This window comes from Helianthus annuus, chromosome 16 (genome assembly GCF_002127325.2).
Source record: "Helianthus annuus cultivar XRQ/B chromosome 16, HanXRQr2.0-SUNRISE, whole genome shotgun sequence".
NCBI lineage: Eukaryota > Viridiplantae > Streptophyta > Magnoliopsida > Asterales > Asteraceae > Helianthus > Helianthus annuus.
The window spans coordinates 105,336,472-105,355,133 of record NC_035448.2 but is presented as its reverse complement, the minus strand read 5'-3'; the positions used below and the strand labels follow the sequence as shown (position 1 = coordinate 105,355,133).

The following is an 18,662-nucleotide window of genomic DNA, read 5'->3' as shown; positions in this document are numbered from 1 at the left end:
TACCTTTATTTCCATCCCTGTGTTCCATCCTCAAACAACCAACAACTCGTCACGAAATAACAAGTGGAAGCTTGCAAAACCATGAGTACACTTAACCCATTTTCATTTTAACACTTTTTGGGTGCAATGTGTTAACCTTATCAAAATCACAATACTTCATTCTTTATGAAAATGCACAAAACAACCCTTATACATGAAAACTACTTGTTATACTTGATACATAATCTTGGGTGATTCTTATGTGATACTATAGTCATTAGCTTTGTACGAGCCTCCATTTAACATGTATAGCGCTATAGGATTAACGCACCACCCGTGAATGAGAGGTCATGTTAAATTTCATTCTTTATTGCGTAAACAAATGGCTGACTAGAAATATTGCATGCCATGATATGTTGATCTTGAATAACTTAGGTTGCCATGTGGATTCGTTTTAAACTTTTTATACTTATACTTATTTACTTAAACTTGTGTACTCACCAATGCATTTTTTGTGTTGAACTATACTTTGTTAACATGTTACAGGTTGATGAGGTTGATTGTGACGAAATCTAATAAGGACGACACTAGAAACACATCTCAAATTACTAGACTAGTCATTTTATTTGTTAAACTTGTTGTATTGTTTTCATGTTGTACTTGAATTTCATGTTGTAATTTGACAATTTTGTTCTGATATGAAATCGATTTTGAATTAACTATTGTCACCAGTAGCGTTATGTGCGATGAGCAATCTTTTTTGTCTCACTTCGATGATTCCGCCATCGGTTGGGGTGTGGCAGGCGCGTTACTCCTATAGTGCTATACATGTTAAGGGGAGGCTCGTACGAAGTTAAAGACAAGTTTATCACATTAGAATGTTCCAGTAACACGAATCAAGTATAACGTATTAAGCATGCATGATTGGATTGTTTGTTTGTGATTGTATAAAGTATGTATGATTGTGTAAGTTGAATAAGTAAACTTGTTGCACCCAAAAAGTGTAAAACGTAAAAAGGGTGTTCGAGTATATTCACAGTCTTTACAAAGCTTTCCGATTATCCACGAGTTGACGAGTGTTTGAGAATGGGGAATCAAAGATGTGTGAGTTGCTTGGAATTGAATGGAGGATTCGGATTTGGATTAACGTATAAATAAACAATCACGAAAATATATCATGTTTAGGCACTTGTTGTGACACTAAATTACTGTGATTTCATGGGTCCTAGTTTGCCCATTAGAATCAGTAACGAGGAACGCAAAACTGAGATTAACAGATAACCGAAACATCACAACACTGTTCGTGCGAATGGAAGTTCCATTCGTGCGAACAGACAGTTCCTTCGCGCGAGTGGAGCCTGTTCATGCGAATAGAAGTTCGTTCGAACGTTTTAACCACGGTTACGTTATGAATTCAATTTAGTTTTATATAGTATATTACGTAGTATTAATAGTCCAGTAAGTCAGAGAGTTCATAGAAGTCATGACTCATGTATGGAGGTATAACACCTCATTATATGTTTCACCAAAGCACAAAGTTTATTAACATTGTTAATAAAACCGGTTGGTCATGAATAACAGAAATAAATAGATAAATACCAAACAGCCGAACAAGGACAACCCGGGCGTGCCATTCCCAACATGGCAAGTGTTGGAGGCGAGGCGGGGTTAACTTATTCTGAGTCTAGGAGACTGTTTTGGTGTTCATTTGCAAATCCAAGTGAGGCAGTGGAACTAGATTGAAAGCCAAGGCTTCCACAGTTCACACTTCTGTTAAACACAGATTCACCCATATTGAAGACGGGGATTCGGGATAACATTCAACACTTAGGATTTTGCCGGATGGAAGTAACAAAGTCCCTTCACGCGAATGGGATGTCTAGTCGCACGAATGGGATGTCCACTCGTGCGAGTGGGATGCCTATTCGTGTGATTGGCTTCTGTTTTGGGACGAGTTGGTTCGGTTTTGCTTGAGCATACTCATTTCTTGGCTGGAATCCACCTCAACACTAACTCACATCTATAAACTTAGCTTGTGAGCTTGGTGGGTTCTTGATTCTGCCAAGTTTCAATATCATAATGGAAAAATGTAAGTTATAAAAGTTTGAATAAAAGTAAAACATCTTACTTTATCTTGGTCCTCAAAGTGGTGAGTTTCATCACTAGACTGCCAAAGCTAATATGTGGGAACATCCAAGTTAAGAAAATTTGAAGAAGATGAAGAAAAAAGTAGAAAATAGCATGGAAGGTTGAAGTTAGTGAGCTAAGACTCACTTATAAACTTCTGGAAATGCCTTGTCCAAAACTTAAAGTGCAGAGATTCAGTGAGTTGAGAGAATTTCGGGGTGAGTGGAAGGTGTGAAGTGAGGGAATGCGTTGGTATTTATAGGATGAGGGGACTGTATGTGCGAGTGAGGTTGGAACGATTGAGGGTCTGGGACAAATGAACCATTCGCGTGAAGGGACCTGCCCAGTCGCACGAGATGAGTCCAATCGCTCGAAAGGTTGAGCTTTGGCCGGTTCCGCGTACTTAAGTCCGTTTTAAGTGTTTCAAGCATAAAAGGGTGATGTGTATGTGTAAGTATAAATATGGTGCATGTATAAACTGATATTGCAAGTATTTCAAGTATGAGTTTGCGTATATAAGCATGTATCGGTGTTTGAAACGTATAACGAGAATGTAACGGGTATGTATCAAGTATGTAACAAGTATGTATAAAGTGATGTAAAACAATCGAGTTTTATTATGATCAAAGCCTTGGATTAAAACATTGGGAAAAGTAATACGGATAATAGTTTCTAAAAGTAGTGTTTCGAATATACTTTCTAAATAAGGAAGGTTCAGAAAAGTGAGGCGTTACACCTATAAGCTCGCATTTAGGCACTGTTTAGTCTCTGCAAGCAACGCAATATCATCCGCAAAAAGCATGCACCATAGAACAGTCTCATAAATTAACTTAGACAACTCATCCATGACAACCGCTAAAAGACGGGCTCGACACAGACCCTTGGTGGAGGCCAACCTCCACAGACAAGGAATTTGTATCCCTTACTAGCTAACGCACACTAGTTTCAGTTCTATCATACATATCCATTATTAAGTCTACATACTTCCCATGAACCCCTCTACCCTTCAAACTATCTTAAATCAGTCTATGAGACACACTGGTGTATGTCTTTTACAGGCAATGAACACCGTATAAAGACCCCGTTTCTTCTTAAATTACCTAAAACCAAATTAACATGCTGAGGCATGCCTCTTATACAACCAAATAAAAAATGTTACATATAAGCATAAATCATACTTATTGGTGGATAACTTGTTTAATTAGCATTTTAGTTCTGTAACTTTAGCATAAATCATATTTATTGTTGGATAACTTGTTTAATTAGCATTTTAGTTCTGTGACTTTTTTTTTATTATGCTTTAATCTTTTTTCTCAATCAATCTTAAAACCATAACATTTTTAGTATCACTACACATTACATATTTACATACCTTTAGATCTCGTATAACACAAAACAAGACAGGTCTCAACTAAAAAACATTATGAATCATTACAAATCAATCATCTATGAATTTGGAAATGATTCTTTAGTAGACATGGTTTATGTGTATATTCGTTTAATGACTTTACGAGTTTCGTAGCAAGTAACAACCATCACATTTCTCTAGATGCTTTTATGGAACACGTAGCGCTACATCAAATGTGAAAAAAATAAGAGTTTACCCATCCACTACGGGGAAGCATCAACACGAATCAAATATATTACCCGCCAACTGCTATCTATACTCGACATAGTCGGAAGCAACAATCTTAACAACTTCATATGAAATCGAGTCAATTGATGCAGTAGATTTCGTTACCGTCAAACGAAAGACAACTATAATGAAAAAATTTATCACAACCCATTCTTTCTATTTAGAGTAACCTGCCAAAATAGTCCCTGAGATTTGATCACTTTTGCCACATTAGTCAAAAACTTAAACCTTTTGAATCTGGGTCCCTATGATTTCAATTTTGTTGACATTTTCATCCAAAATAAAAATCTGATCAGATTTTTCAGTTAACATCTAACTTTTTTTTGTCTTTTTCCTCCCTTGTAATGAAGAGCAAAATTGTAAGTTTTTTTACTTGTTATAATAAAACGTTAAAAGACAATTTTGTCCTTCATTAAAAGGGAGGAAAAAGACAAAAAAAAAACTAGATATTAACTGAAAAACCCGATTAGATTTTGATTTTGGATGAAAATGACAAAAAAATTGAAACTACATGGACCCAAATTCAAAAGATTTGAGTTTTAGACTAAGTGACAAAAGTGACGAAACGTCATGTAATGTTTAAGCAGTTTACTCTTCTATTTTATATTATAAAATAAATATCTTTCTATTTATATTATAAAATAAATAAATAAATAATAATAAATGGAGTTATGAAAAATGTTGAATCAAAGAGCATAGAAGAACTAGGGATATCATATATCAGGGGAAACTGCACCTACCCAACCCATACCCAACAAAAAAACTACTTCCGTCGGCCGTCTCTGTTTCTCCGTCGTCAGACTCACCGATCGGCGATTCACAAACCCCAAATTACACACACCCAACGTGTAATCTCACACACAAACATTCCCAATTCCACCAATGGATTTGGATCTGTGGATATCTAAGGTCAAAGAGGGCCAGCACTTGTCCGAAGACGAATTGCAGCTCTTATGCGAATACGTACGCCTTTTTTCACCTTCTCTATCTCAATTTGCTTCTGTATCGTGTTTGGATTTATTAGGGCTCGGTTTAGGGTTGTGATTTGACTGATTTTTTATTCTATTTGTTTGGTTTGAGATTTTTTTGTATGAGTTGAGTGAAATGGAAACCCTAATTTTGGTTGCTGTTTGTGACAAGATGCTTTATTAAGATCTATGTTGATTTTGTGTAAATGTTGTTATTGAGTTCAAGATGTGTAACAGGAAATGACTATTTACTTTCATTTTTTAGTTTTTGTTACTTCAGTTGGAAGATTTATAGGTTGGTGAGTATTATATGGTAAAGTAACATGATAAGATTGGTTATGGAATGCTTTGATGTAGAGCCATAGTTGCCAATAGCGGTTAGCGACAAAATAGTGCCCGCTATTTCGTGTTTGGCGATTGCGATAAAATAAACAAAAAAGTACCTTTTATCGAGCAGTGGAGGAGATGAAGAAAATACAGAAAGACACATGTTATAAGACCAATTTATCGAGCAGTGGAGATGAGAAAAAAAATGTTCCAATTTATCGCTATATACTATATAGCCACATATGACCTATACGTAGCGTGCTATAGCCGCTATTGACAACTATGTGTAAAGCTTATGTATGACTTCAGGTAAATAAGAACCTGTTGGGTTGGGGTGTAGGCTACGTTATCACTCAATAAATTAAACCCTAGCTGCCCCTGTGGACGTAAGTCACACCTACTGAACCATTTAAATTCTTGTTCTTTACTGCTTTGTTTGTTTCGTGTGTGTTTTATTTTATCAGAACCCTAGTTTTTGTTATGGTAGTACCGTAGTACTAGTGATTTAGTGTTAAGATTTTGTGAGCTGGACGTCTGTGTTCATATGCATTTCAATGCTAGAAACTGTTTGGTACATGGGATGTTGCTTAATGCTTCATAACTAATAATTCGTTTTTAACTTTTTATTGTGCATTACTTAAAACCTTCCATTAAATTCAAGATTTGCGATGGTTTACATGTAGACATTAATTAAACGCCATAAATAGCAAAAGTAAAATCGAAGAAACCCGTAAAATACTGAGATTTTTGTTTTCTAAAAGTTTAACATTAATTATTTTGCTTCCAGGTAAAAGATATCTTGATCGAGGAGTCAAATGTTCAGCCAGTCAATAGCCCAGTTACTGTTTGTGGTGATATTCATGGTCAGTTTCATGATCTAATGAAGCTTTTTCAGACTGGAGGTCATGTACCAGAGACAAATTACATTTTTATGGTAATTTTTAATATATTACTATAAACAATTCTGCACATTTATTGTTTATGCTCTAGTTTAAATTGTTCAGCTTTATATTCATTCTAGATGTTTCTTGTGCTTCTTGCAGGGGGATTTTGTTGATCGTGGTTACAACAGTTTGGAAGTTTTCACAATACTTTTGCTTCTAAAAGCAAGGTAGTTATATTGTATAAAAAGGGTATCGACCCTCTTTTTACAATCATGCATACATTCACACACATTTGCATATACCTGTTACAGTTTATGCAGTTTCCTATATTCAATAGACTGTGATTAAAAATAATAACCATTATTAAGAGGCGTAAACTTTTTGATGTAATGCAACTTATGTGCATATTAGACTGCATTCAGTGGTGGAAATTACATTAAAAAAGAAACAAAATTTTAAAAACCACTGTTACATGGATAGTTAGCAAATTTTCATTATGCGGCTGAAAGAAAATTAGGTTCATATTAAGGGTTAAAGATCATGGATCCATTTGCTAATATAAAACTTGACATTTATAGTTTCAAGTTGTAATTATTAAATTTTAGCCGTGTCTCAAAATAGACTTCGAGTTTCAGATAACATTATTATTTTTTTATTTGAGATGAGTGCTTCAACTTATTCTAGAAAGTTTAGGTAAGGGCTGAATTGGAATATTCTTAAAATTAATCAAGTAACAAGTTGGTGATTCACTATGTCTTGTTCATGTTTATATGTGCGGTCGGTTACAAGATTTTTAAGTAACTTTTTTGTTATCTATAATTTATATAATAATTAATTGGCTTACATGTGCTGGCAGATACCCTGCAAACATTACTCTTCTCCGTGGCAACCATGAAAGCAGGCAATTAACGCAGGTATATAACTATGAAATTCCTTATGTTACCTATGTTTTGAAAATAGAATAATAATATTATATTATTATTCTCAGGCCAACATGTTTTGCACACTTCTAGAATGACAGTTTTGTTTACTTTTGTAGGTCTATGGGTTCTATGATGAATGCCAAAGAAAGTATGGGAATGCTAATGCATGGAGATATTGCACAGACGTTTTTGATTATCTAACGTTGTCAGCTATAATAGATGGAACCGTATGCTCCACTTTCTCTGTAATTTCATACACAAGACACATACACTGATACACACCTATGTATGTATGTATGTAAGTATTGATGTATATATGTATCATTTTAATATGCTGGTATTGTTTGATAGGTATTATGTGTCCATGGTGGCCTCTCACCCGACGTTAGGACTGTTGATCAGGTTTGACTATATAACTCTTGTATGTTTCGTCTTCATGTGGTGGCTACAAGTCTACAGCTTACTTTCCATCCCAGTTTCTTGTCGTTGGGTTATTTTTGGTTGCTCGTTTTTTATAATACCGTTTTCCAGATTAGAGTTATTGAACGGAACTGTGAGATCCCGCATGAAGGACCGTTTTGTGATCTGATGTGGAGTGACCCTGAAGACATTGAAACGTGGGCCGTGAGTCCTCGTGGAGCCGGATGGCTTTTTGGATCCAGAGTTACATCTGAGGTAAAAATAAGGAAAAAAAATGCTTGCAACCATAACCAGTTTTTTTTTCTTTCACAGAAATGCCCTTACGTTTTTGGCCCCTGTGGTTATATCACTTCACTATATTAGCCCAAAATAAGAATTTTTAACATATCTGCCCCCATGGTCTCTATAACTAACCATTTTGGCCCCTAAGTCTAGAGATCATGGGGGGCAAAATGGTTAATTATAGAGACCATGGGGGCCAAAATGGTTAGACTTAGGGGCCAAAATGGTTAGTTATAGAGACCATGGAGGCAGATATGTTAAAAATTCTTATTTTGGGCTAATATAGTAAAAGTGATATAATCACAGGGGCCAAAAACGTAATTTACTCTATTCAGTATCACTTAATTAACTTCAAAACTCACACCAAACACCCCTAACACTTTACAAGAATAATGATTGTGTTTTGACCGAAAGTCAACAAGTTACTATCATTGTTTTTAATGAAGTGAAATTTGGTGGTAACAAACAAAAGTCATTACAATGTTTGCATTTTACAATCGCAATGGGCTTTTTTTTTTTTTTTTTTTTTTTGCAAAGTTGTGACATGTGTGATAAGTTATAATGAAAATGTAAAATTTTATCCTTATCTTTTCAAGGTAGTTACTAGTTAGTGACCTTTTACATGCTTTATGTTTCAGTTCAACCACATCAACAAGCTTGATTTGGTATGCCGGGCCCACCAACTTGTCCAAGAAGGTTTAAAGTATATGTTTCAAGATAAAGGACTTGTAACTGTAAGTTTCCTTTTTTTTATCACAACCCCATAAAACACCTTTTTGTCATTTTTTTTGTAAATATGTACAAAGTATAATTACAAAAACAATATTATTGCAATGCAATAAAATAGACTTTGGAGCATTCTTAACATGTTCAATCGATTCTGCTTTTAGCTATTTTTTGATTTGACCCATCTGAGATCAAACACAACCCATTTCGGCCCATTAGTTGATTGGATATTTTATTGCTACCCACTTTTTTATGTTCTTTATCATGCAGGTTTGGTCTGCACCAAACTACTGTTATCGTTGTGGCAATGTGGCTTCAATATTGAGCTTCAGCGAGACTATGGTATTATGAAACTGAACATTTGTTTCATCAAAAAATTATATTGTCTTTTTTGTTTGTTTGGCTAATTAACTTTGGATTCTAACAGGAGAGAGAGGTAAAGTTCTTCACGGAAACCGAGGAAAACAATCAGATGAGAGGTCCAAGAACAGGGGTACCTTATTTTTTGTGAAGTATTTTGTGCTGGAGAGAAAACAGAGACAGGTTATGGTGCTGAATATGCGCAATGATGATGATGATGGAGAAAACAAAATGCATTTTTAGCACTTGGTTTTTGTTTACAAGTTCAATATCTCTTGTTTATTGTGTCACATAATTAAATCATATTCATGTGTTGTTGATATTCTGGTAGTAGACAGTAATGCGCAACTTTTCGATGGTTTGAATTTCGATTTATTTGACAAACTTTCATTGAAGCACCATAGTAACAAAAGACTTGCTTCGAGAAGTACATGTCTTATCGATTGTTTCTGAATTATTGTCGACCAGAAAACTTGCAGGGGCATGTTTTGCTTTATTTTGCATGACCCATTACAGTTTTTGCTCTTGAACTGGCCTAGCTGATTCATCTAGTATCTGTGCATAGAATTGGGTATGCATTTTATTTGCTTTATAACTAAGAGTGTAAACGAGAAGAGCTCAATATATAATTTATGCGAGGTTGAGTTTGGCTTGTTTATAAGCTTATTTTTACCTTTTTAGAGATTTGGGTTGGCTCGTTTAGAGCTCAATTTTTAAAAACATTTGAAAATCACAAAATATATTATGCAACTATTTATACACATGTCTATACAGATTAAGGATCTTGCAAAAAGGGTTAATCGTGTGAAAAGTATAGGAAATAATATGGTGTTGATATGTGTCATTCAATTTAATTAATTAAACAGGGCAATAATCTTTGTAACCTCCAGTGAGTTATTTTTAATTAATTAAACAGGGCAATAATCTTTGTAACCTCCAGTGAGTTATTTTAGGTTAGTGATATAATTTTATTTTTTACAAGGATTTAAGAATTCAATTTTATATACCAACTCAGAGATTTTATAAATCATTATCGTCTGATTCATAGAGATCGAAGGAAATTGCGGTTCGTATTTTTTGAATCATCAGTTCTTATTTTTTTTGAATCATCAGTTCGTATAAAATACCATACGAATTCCAGAAAACACCACAGCTTGAATCGTAATACAGCCATAGTGTTCTAACATCTGGAATGATTTTTGTTATTTTTGCAGGTATAAAACACCATGCAAATTCCAAAAACACAATGAATTGAATCATAATACAGTCGTGGTGTTTTAACATCTAGAATGATATTCCAGATATTAAAACACCAAAACTGTAATCACAATACAATTTTATAAACTCTAGATGTTAAAACACCATGCCTTGAATCATAATTCATTATTTGCAATGTTATGACGTCTTATATACGTTCATGGTGTTTTTCTGTAAAACACAACGTCTTGAATCACAATACAATTAAAACACCATTATATGAACATAGACAAAACACCATGGACTAAAACATCCGATCGAAAGGTAATTTTTTTTCTCTATATAAGTATAACAATATGATACTCATATTAAAGATAAAACACACTCGTTATTATGATGTATTTTCTTTTAAAAAAAGAGTTACGTATAAAAAGTTTTTGACGTTAAAAAAAGGGGGAACTGGCATGTGAGTTTCTAAATTTAAAAATGTTAAATTTACCTTTATACCTTTAATCTAGAAAATTAATTATTTTAGTTGTAAACACTATTTACAATTTTGCCATTATAATCTCAACCATTAGATTATAGATCAAATGGTGTAGATTCCTTCCTATACTTCTCACAAAACATATCATTTTTTACAATAACCCTACCATATACATACATACATATATATAATTTTAATAATTATGTAAATTAATATTTGATAGGTTAAATAAAAATTGTATAAATATTAGACTCGAATATACTCACAAGCTAGAGCTCAATTTCTAATAAAATATGAAAATCACAAAATATATTATGCAACTATTTTTGTATACATTTATATATAAAATTAATAATTATTATGTAAATATTTAATATGTTAAATAAAAGCTGTACAAATATTAAACTCGAATAAACTCACAAGCTAGTAAAGCTTGGTATATACAAGCCGAGCTCATTAATTAATTAAAGAAATGCATTATAAGCTTATTCAAGAAGCGTTAGGGGCTGTTAGAACTTTCTGAATAATGCTACAAAGTTTTGGTTCATTAAACCTACTTGCAAGGGTGTGGAAGACTCTAGAATAGGTTGAAAATTCTAGTCCAAATGCTCTAGCTAAGAAGGCTCTAGAACAACCTTAAAACATCATGAAAAGATCAAGATACTTTGTATGAAATAGCCTAGAAAGATCACCAAAAGGGCTTATTAAAAAAAGAATCTAGATCAGCAAATAATCAACACAAATGCCAGATATTTTGATGGAATTCTCCAAAACCCACCTAATAGATTTTTGTATGGAATCTTCTAGGCCAAGAACTATCTAGATCTTAGATGAGTAGTATAAATAGACATCATTTGTAACCAACCTTTGTAGCAAAAGAGGTGGACCAAACCTCTGCAGTCTGTAAGAAGAAGACTATTTGTTTTTTCAGAGGTGTTTCATAACAAACATCAAAAATTCGTATCACAAACATAAAAAATTCACAATATCTCACCAAACAATGGATTGAAATCAGGAACCATTTTTATCCAAGCCCTAATTTCATCCAACATGTATACATAACAACCTCTAAAACTCACAGTTCAGATAAAAATTAAGAACATACCTGTGTAGGTTTTGGCTGGGAGGCAGAGAAGCAGCGACGGTGGAGGCAGATGGGGGAGGTCGACGGCGAAGGCAGAAGGTGAAGGTCGACAGCGGAGGCGGTAGAGCGACGATGGAGGCAGAGAAGGTGGAGGTCGACGACGGAGGCAGATAGTGGAGGTAGTAGAGCGACGATGGAGGCAGAGAAGGTGGAGGGGTCGACGGAGATGTGGGGGTGGCGGAGGAGGTGGAGGTGTCGGCTGGAGAAGGATGCTAGGGTTTTGAGATTGTGTTTTGAAAGCGCAAAGAGGAGAAGAGCCTTGAAGATGTGAGTCCAAGTCTGCGCGAGGAAGAGGTATAGAACAACTTTTTTAATTAGATCACTTTCAAAAAACAAACACGCTGCAGACTCAAAGTCTGCGCGTGGTCTGTGTGGGGCAGACATAAGAGGTTATGAAGTGCTTTTCACAAAAAAACATACACCCCTTAAGTGTTGCACGTGAGTCAAAAGAATTACTCCGTGACATTGAGCGTGGTCTGCGTGGGGCAGACATAAGAGGTTATGAAGTGCTTTTCACAAAAAAATATACACCCCCTAAGTGTTGCACGTGAGTCAAAAGAATTACTCCGTGACATTAAGCTGGTTTAAGTTTGACTTAATTTAAACTTTTAATAATCCTATCTTGAATAACTGAGCAAGACCTTGGGTTCAACTTAGGGATGGAAACAAAAAGCCATATTTAGTCCACATAGTAACAAGTTTAATTAAAAAAGCATTAAACTAAATTGTCTCAGTTTTCTTCACCGTCTGTTTTCCAAAAAAAAAAAAAAAAAAACAATAGTTTCAAATAATAAAAAGCATAAGATACAAAACCCAGATAAAAAAACATGGTTTTAGTTGTATGTACCCCATTCATGTCTAAAGATGAGTCAAATAAAGTCAAACTAAACAACTAATAAAACTACTAAGGCTTCCAAATGATTCACCGGCCAAACAAACATCAGTTTAAGGTTTCCAAATGATGGTTGTCTCAGCAATCATTGAAGTCACGACATAAGGATCCATATTCGATGATGGCCTCCTGTCCTCGAAATAACCTTTTTTCGCTTTCTCCGTCTCTCTTCCAACCCTAACGGATGCCCCACGATTTGCGACACCCTATCAACACGAAACCACTCTAATTACATCACGATAATTGTGGCTACCAGTGAAAAATACCGGATAGATTGGTTCAACATAATATTTAACATGTATTTTTTCACCTTAATTTATGTTGATTATTAGACATGCAAGCTAGTTACTTGACATCTTTTGTCCTATAGTGAATGAGATCATATCAAATCAAGATTAAACACATTACCCATGAGAAGTTACTCATATCAGCGGTTTCATGTTTCCCGGTTAGTCGACGTTCATTGCCTTCGCCATACGCAACAATATGTTCCTTATGCCTTTTCCCAAGCTTTTCAATTGCCTTTTTTATATCCTGATAACCTTCATCGGCTCTCATTGTCTTTGTACTACATAAAAATTTACAGTTAGTTGCATTCTAACATTTTATCGTACAAAAATATAAAGATGTTGATATGATACACGTATGTACCTATAGTTCACGTGAGCACCCGCTCCATTCCAATCACCAGGAACAGGTTTCGGGTCGAAAGAAAGAACCACTCCGGCCATCTCTGTTATCCTCTACGAATATGATAAATATATATATGTTTATGACTTAATATAGGCACTATAGAAGATAATTTGTAATTGTTCATATATATTTTGGTACAAAAAATAAAAAGATGAGTTTGATGTATGTTTAAGAACATATTTTAAAATGTAATATTGTTGAAAATCTGTTCAAGGAACAATACTCTAAAAATCATTTAAGAATATAGTTAAAGCTAACATGGTGTATTTAGGGTATGTTTTGCATGAAGCTTTTAGTAGCTTTCAGAAACTTCTAGCTTTAAATTTTTTAAACAAAACTCATACTCAATAAAAAGTCTTGTTTGGTAAAAATAACTTGAAGCTTTTAGGTTAGGAGCTTGAAGCTTTTGGTAGAACGCTACTACTAGTAGCATTTAGAAGGAACTACAAGCTTTTAGTGAAAAACTGATTGTTTTAACCTCTAAAGATAATGAACTTTTTAATGCACAGACTTTTTTAAATTTTTAGTTATGTCCATTTTGGTCATTTTGTACATTTTATTAAAAGGTTCAGCTACTCTACCAAACTCCAAATATATCTAAAAAGCTACAGCTTGCTTATAGCCACAAGTCAGTTTTGCCAAACATACCCTTAGACTAATCACTTTTTAGGGTATGTATATTTTTCATAAATAAGGGGACATGTTGGTAAAATTCAAGGCAATTTATGTAATACGCGTACATAAAATGGACATGTAAAACAAAGTGAAATCAACACAGTGTTTATGTATAAAACAATATATTTTTATTTTTATAAATTTTTTCATAAAAAAAGCTTTTTGAATGATTTTTTTCTAAACCTTTGGTTCTAGATTCCACATTAGATTCAATGATAATTAAAACTAAATTTTATTTTGTACCGGTAAACTTAATTAAATTAAATATGTGTTTTAACTTTTAATATACTAGATCCCAGTAGATGTTATCCATAAAGCAAACGTTGACCTAAAATAAGTTTCATTTAGTTTGTAAAGAAAATGTGTAACAACATCAATACCTCTAAAATGTAACGAGCCACCCAAACTTGATCACCAGCAGAAATGCCAACACACGGGCCAACTTGAAATTCCCACTAGTCACAAGTGAAAATATACATAATATAAGATCATTAAAATATGTATTAACATGTGTACAAATAAAAATAATAATACCTGGCCGGGCATAACTTCGCCATTGACGCCACTGATATTAATACCGGCATATAGACAAGCCTTGTAATGTGCATCAACAATGTCCCGACCAAATGCCTTATCGGCACCAGTACCACAATAGTATGGCCCCTTATTTAGATGACAAAAGGATGTTGTTAGACTTATCATTAAGATAATGTTAAGTTACGATTGTTTTTAAGTAAATAGTTCAAGATTGTACTTGTGGTCGAGGGTACCCTCCAATAGGCCATCCTAGCGGCCAGTTCACATCTTTTTGTAGCAAAGTGTACTCCTGCTCTATACCAAACCTGTTTTGTTTCGTTGTATAAACAAACGATGTTCGGTTAAGACATGTATTTTGTATTATGAAATATTTTTGTTGTGCAACAATATAATTACATACCATGGTTCTTCTGCAACGACATCAGAATGGGTAAATATTTTTGCGGCATTGTGACGCGTATTGCTAGGGATAGGTTCTCCTTTTGGTGTGCGCGAATCACACATCACCTACATATATATTTTTATTATTCAATCTTTAAATTATTTTATAGAAATTCCAAAGACTTAAACAATCATCTATATATCATGACTATGAACTTACAAGAATGTTGTTGCCTCTCCTAAATGGATCTTTATATATTGCTTGAGGACTAGGGGCAACATATAAATGTATTAGTTGAAACAAGTTGCATACATTCAAATACACATGCAAATGCAAGCACACATACTCATACTCATATATGCGTGCACATGCAAATCAATATTCATGATCAAATAAGAAACTAAATATTCAAGAGATAGAGGAAACACACTATAGAATGACTTCACTGTCCTCTCCAAGAGCTTGATTGGTACTTGATCCATCATAATTCCATGTTGGTAGCTTTGAAGGATCATCAACAGGTCCAGGAAGGGTCTAATAATAAAATCATTAATATAATTAGTCAAAAATATACATTTCCTTAATTGTATTATTTATGACGACATCATGGATCATCAACGACTGTACCGGTCCTCGCATCGACCAGTTTAGAAAACCCCTTTGTCGTCATAAATAATACAAAATATAAATATTATTTGAGCTCTAGAATCGGGGTCAACGGAAACAGTTATAACAAAAATCGATCGGTTATGAAAATCGAAAAACCTATAAATGAAATAAAAAAGTAAAAATCTTTTTACCCTGGCTTTGCTTCTTAGGTCCATACCAGATGATCCACCAATCCTGTTCATTGATCACAAGTTAACACTCAAACATATTTTTGATGAATCATTCTATCAAAATCTTGAAAAAAAAATATTTGCAAAATTTAGAAAACACTAATAACCAAACCAATTGAGTAAATAATTGCTGCTTTCATATGATAAAAAAAATCAAACCAAAATAACTGAACCACTAACAAATATAGATATTACTTATTATCATAACTGAATAATATCTACTAATATTTTTTTTGCCAGAATTCGTAATTTTTTATTAAGAACACATTAACAAACAAACTCTAAAATCTTGAAAATATTTGGAAAAAAAGAATTAACAGGGAGTGTAAAAAATCTAATTAACCATATGTATTCAGCAATGATCTTCTCTGTAGGGACATTGAGGTTGATGAGATGTGAAAGAAGAGACATTTTGATGAGTAAACTAAATTCTGCCCTAAATTTTTTTATTAGGCTTTGTGTTATTGATATAGTGGTGTTTCTTATTTAAAAGAAAAAGATGGAGAATTGAGTGGAATTTGTTGCTAAAACCCCGAAATTTTGACGATTTCAGTGGATTATACTGAGATTTAGTCACCCCCATATCTTGCATCAAATCAGAATCTTTTAAGGTTTATAAATATAAATGGGTTTTATACAACGTGTTATATATATAACTAATTTTAAATTACAAAACATGAGATCATTTAAATGCATTTCTAGGTAGTGTTTGTAGATTGTCACATAACCATTATAACCATTATATGTATCACAACTAAAGAAAAAAGGCACAACTAGATTATGTGTAGTCCTATGCTTAAAATTAGTTCACTTTTTCATTGTGGCTTTAGTGATTTTTAAAAACAAAGGTAACTAAACTCAGTGGCGGATCTAGAAACGGATCGTAGCCGTAACGTTTTATAAATAAGCCGTAACAAAATCGAAAAAACATCAAATTTTTCCGAAATTTACATTAATTTTTCCAAATTTTTCCGTGCCAAGCCGTAGCGGGCGTTGCCCCCTTGTATAAGCTACATCCGCCACTGACTAAACCAATTGAGAAATTCAATCATTCATTTTGTTATCGAATACACACACTTACTATAATAATTGAATAATGTCTATCGACTAAAGGAGGGTCGTTCATTGCAGACATATAATACGGTGCGAGAATCGCAAAATAAACTTGTATTGTTTATTTGAAGTGTGATATAGAAGGCAATTAATTACATAATCCCTACCTTACTACCTCATTAAATCATCAATGCACTACTTACGAGTGCTTTATGCGGTTTTCATAACTCATCTTTTCATACCAACTTTATATCATCTATTACTAGGCGTTATATATATTGCCTATGACATTATAGCCTTGTGGCATCTTGAGGGTGAGATAAAACTTATTACCATTAGGTCATGGGTTCGATTCCCATAAGGGGTTTTTTTTCCCAGATTTATTGGGTTTCCTTCTGAATTGGTGTATAGGCATTATTGTCTAGTGTAGATTTTACAGGTTCGAGACAACTTATTGAAAGCCAGGAGCCGACAAAAGAGTTACGCTGACAAGCGTCGCAAGCCTTTGGAATTCGAGACAGGTGACTTCGTGACTTCGTACTTCTCAAGGTATCCCATTGGAAGGGCGTGGTTCGATTTGGCAAGAAAGGGAAACTCGCACCTCGCTACGTTGGTCATTTCAAGATTCTCGAAAGGATTGGCAAGTTTGCGTATAGACTGGACCTGCCTGAAGAACTCAACAATGTACACCCTGTCTTCCACGTATCCAACTTGAAGAAGTGTCTAGCTGACGAAGGACTACAAATTCCTCTCGAAGACTTGCAAGTCAACGAAACACTTCGCTTTGTGGAAAAACCAGTCGAAATCATGGATCGAAGAGACAAGCAACTGAGGCGCAGTTGAATTCCTATCGTCAAGGTTCAATGGGAAGGAAAACGTGGCGCTAAATTTACTTGGGAACTCGAGAGTGATATGAAGACCAAGTATCCATATCTGTTCGAGTTGCATCTACCTAAATTTCGGGACGAAATTCCCTAAAGGAGGGGAGACTGTAACGCCCTGCTTATTTGTACTTTCCATTTATAGCAAGTCTTGTTTGTATTTCAATTTTTGGAAGTCTTGTGTTCTTGTAATCGTTCGTTCCTTGTAATCGTTGTAAAACCCGAGACTTGGATCATAAATAAAACTCATATTTTGTTAAATTCATGTTGTACATACTTTATACATGCTTATACATTCAATTTCGTGAAACAAATGATGCTTATTCGTAATTCTTAGAAACAATGTGCTAAACTTGCAAATATGTGAAACTTATGCATAAAACGTCTTTGAACGTACAAGATACTTAGGTACGACATTCTTATGCTTAATTATACTTGGTTATGTTCTCCATACTCTATTTGACCTTAAACTATGCTTTTGTGGCGAATATAGTCCCTAAATGTCCTTAAAACCCTAAAACAACAAACTTTTGGGGCCAAATTGTAATAAATGGAACTTAAACCCGGATCAGACAAGTCCAGGCGGCCCGCGAAGCGCCCCCTGCCCACCTACGCGCCCCGCGTAGACGTTGAATCCGCAGAAAACCAAATCCAGCTACGGGATTAGGCACTTTGGTGTGTTAGTTGGATTGTTATTTGTGTTTCTTGCATTTATGACTCACAACCACTAACCACAACTCATCCCGTATAAATCCCACACTAATCCAAGCCCTAATCACTTTACAAACTCTTCTAAACCTCTCAAAATCCCAGCTGAAAGTTCAAGTTCGAGCAGAAGCATCAAGCTCCACTAAAGTGAGCATAACTTCTTCATTTCTTATCCTTTTTGGTTCATTCTTTTTCCAGAACACACCGGCAAATAGGCTCCAAAGTTCACTGTTAGAATCTGATTTCATTTAACTTTGTTTATACTTGTTCAAACTTGAGTCTAACTCACTCCAACCCACGTCCTTATGCTTATAACCACTTCTATGGTCAGTTAAGCTTAAAAACGGGGCTGAGACATTCGAGATCAGAGGTTAAACCTCATATCTATTCTGTTTTATTTAGGGTTTTTAACCCACAAGTGATGTTCAAGCTTCAAGCTTGATGAAGGTGTGATTATGGACTAACTTGGGTTGTCCAACATAGAATCCCCACATTACTTGATGATTTCTCATAGTGCAGTTGTTTGTATTCTTGTATATTTC

At 34.4% G+C, this 18,662-nt stretch overlaps 2 protein-coding genes across 2 annotated transcripts; one reads left to right on the top strand and one right to left on the bottom strand.

Moving 5' to 3' along the window:
* Positions 1-4,400: 4,400 nt before the first annotated feature.
* On the top strand, positions 4,401-9,059 carry LOC110915007 (phytochrome-associated serine/threonine-protein phosphatase). Its single transcript, XM_022159628.2, has 10 exons — positions 4,401-4,705; positions 5,825-5,971; positions 6,081-6,148; positions 6,778-6,835; positions 6,961-7,071; positions 7,196-7,246; positions 7,376-7,519; positions 8,185-8,280; positions 8,543-8,614; positions 8,700-9,059. The coding sequence occupies exons 1-10, from the start codon at positions 4,625-4,627 to the stop codon at positions 8,781-8,783; spliced, it is 912 nt and encodes a 303-aa protein (XP_022015320.1). The 5' UTR covers positions 4,401-4,624; the 3' UTR covers positions 8,784-9,059.
* A 2,555-nt stretch (positions 9,060-11,614) lies between these two features.
* On the bottom strand, positions 11,615-16,225 carry LOC118488367 (glutamine synthetase nodule isozyme-like). Its single transcript, XM_035985830.1, has 11 exons — positions 15,822-16,225; positions 15,440-15,482; positions 15,070-15,173; positions 14,859-14,907; positions 14,658-14,764; positions 14,475-14,562; positions 14,255-14,383; positions 14,101-14,175; positions 13,004-13,095; positions 12,761-12,920; positions 11,615-12,558 (listed from the first exon to the last, which is right to left on the bottom strand). Exons 1-11 carry the CDS (start codon positions 15,887-15,889, stop codon positions 12,406-12,408), a joined length of 1,068 nt encoding a protein of 355 aa, XP_035841723.1. The 5' UTR covers positions 15,890-16,225; the 3' UTR covers positions 11,615-12,405.
* Positions 16,226-18,662: the final 2,437 nt, after the last annotated feature.

What these genes read in the sequence shown, in the direction of transcription:
- LOC110915007 (XM_022159628.2), top strand. Translation starts at nt 4,625, where the DNA reads ATGGATTTGGATCTGTGGATATCTAAGGTCAAAGAGGGCCAGCACTTG. An exon ending in CTTTTGCTTCTAAAAGCAAG is followed by an intron (nt 6,149 to 6,777) that starts GTAGTTATATTG and finishes ATGTGCTGGCAG; the next exon opens with ATACCCTGCAAACATTACTC. An exon ending in GATCCAGAGTTACATCTGAG is followed by an intron (nt 7,520 to 8,184) that starts GTAAAAATAAGG and finishes TTTATGTTTCAG; the next exon opens with TTCAACCACATCAACAAGCT.
- LOC118488367 (XM_035985830.1), bottom strand. Translation starts at nt 15,889, where the DNA reads ATGTCTCTTCTTTCACATCTCATCAACCTCAATGTCCCTACAGAGAAG. An exon ending in ACCTAAGAAGCAAAGCCAGG is followed by an intron (nt 15,174 to 15,439) that starts GTAAAAAGATTT and finishes TTTTATTATTAG; the next exon opens with ACCCTTCCTGGACCTGTTGA. An exon ending in GGTGCTCACGTGAACTATAG is followed by an intron (nt 12,921 to 13,003) that starts GTACATACGTGT and finishes ATTTTTATGTAG; the next exon opens with TACAAAGACAATGAGAGCCG.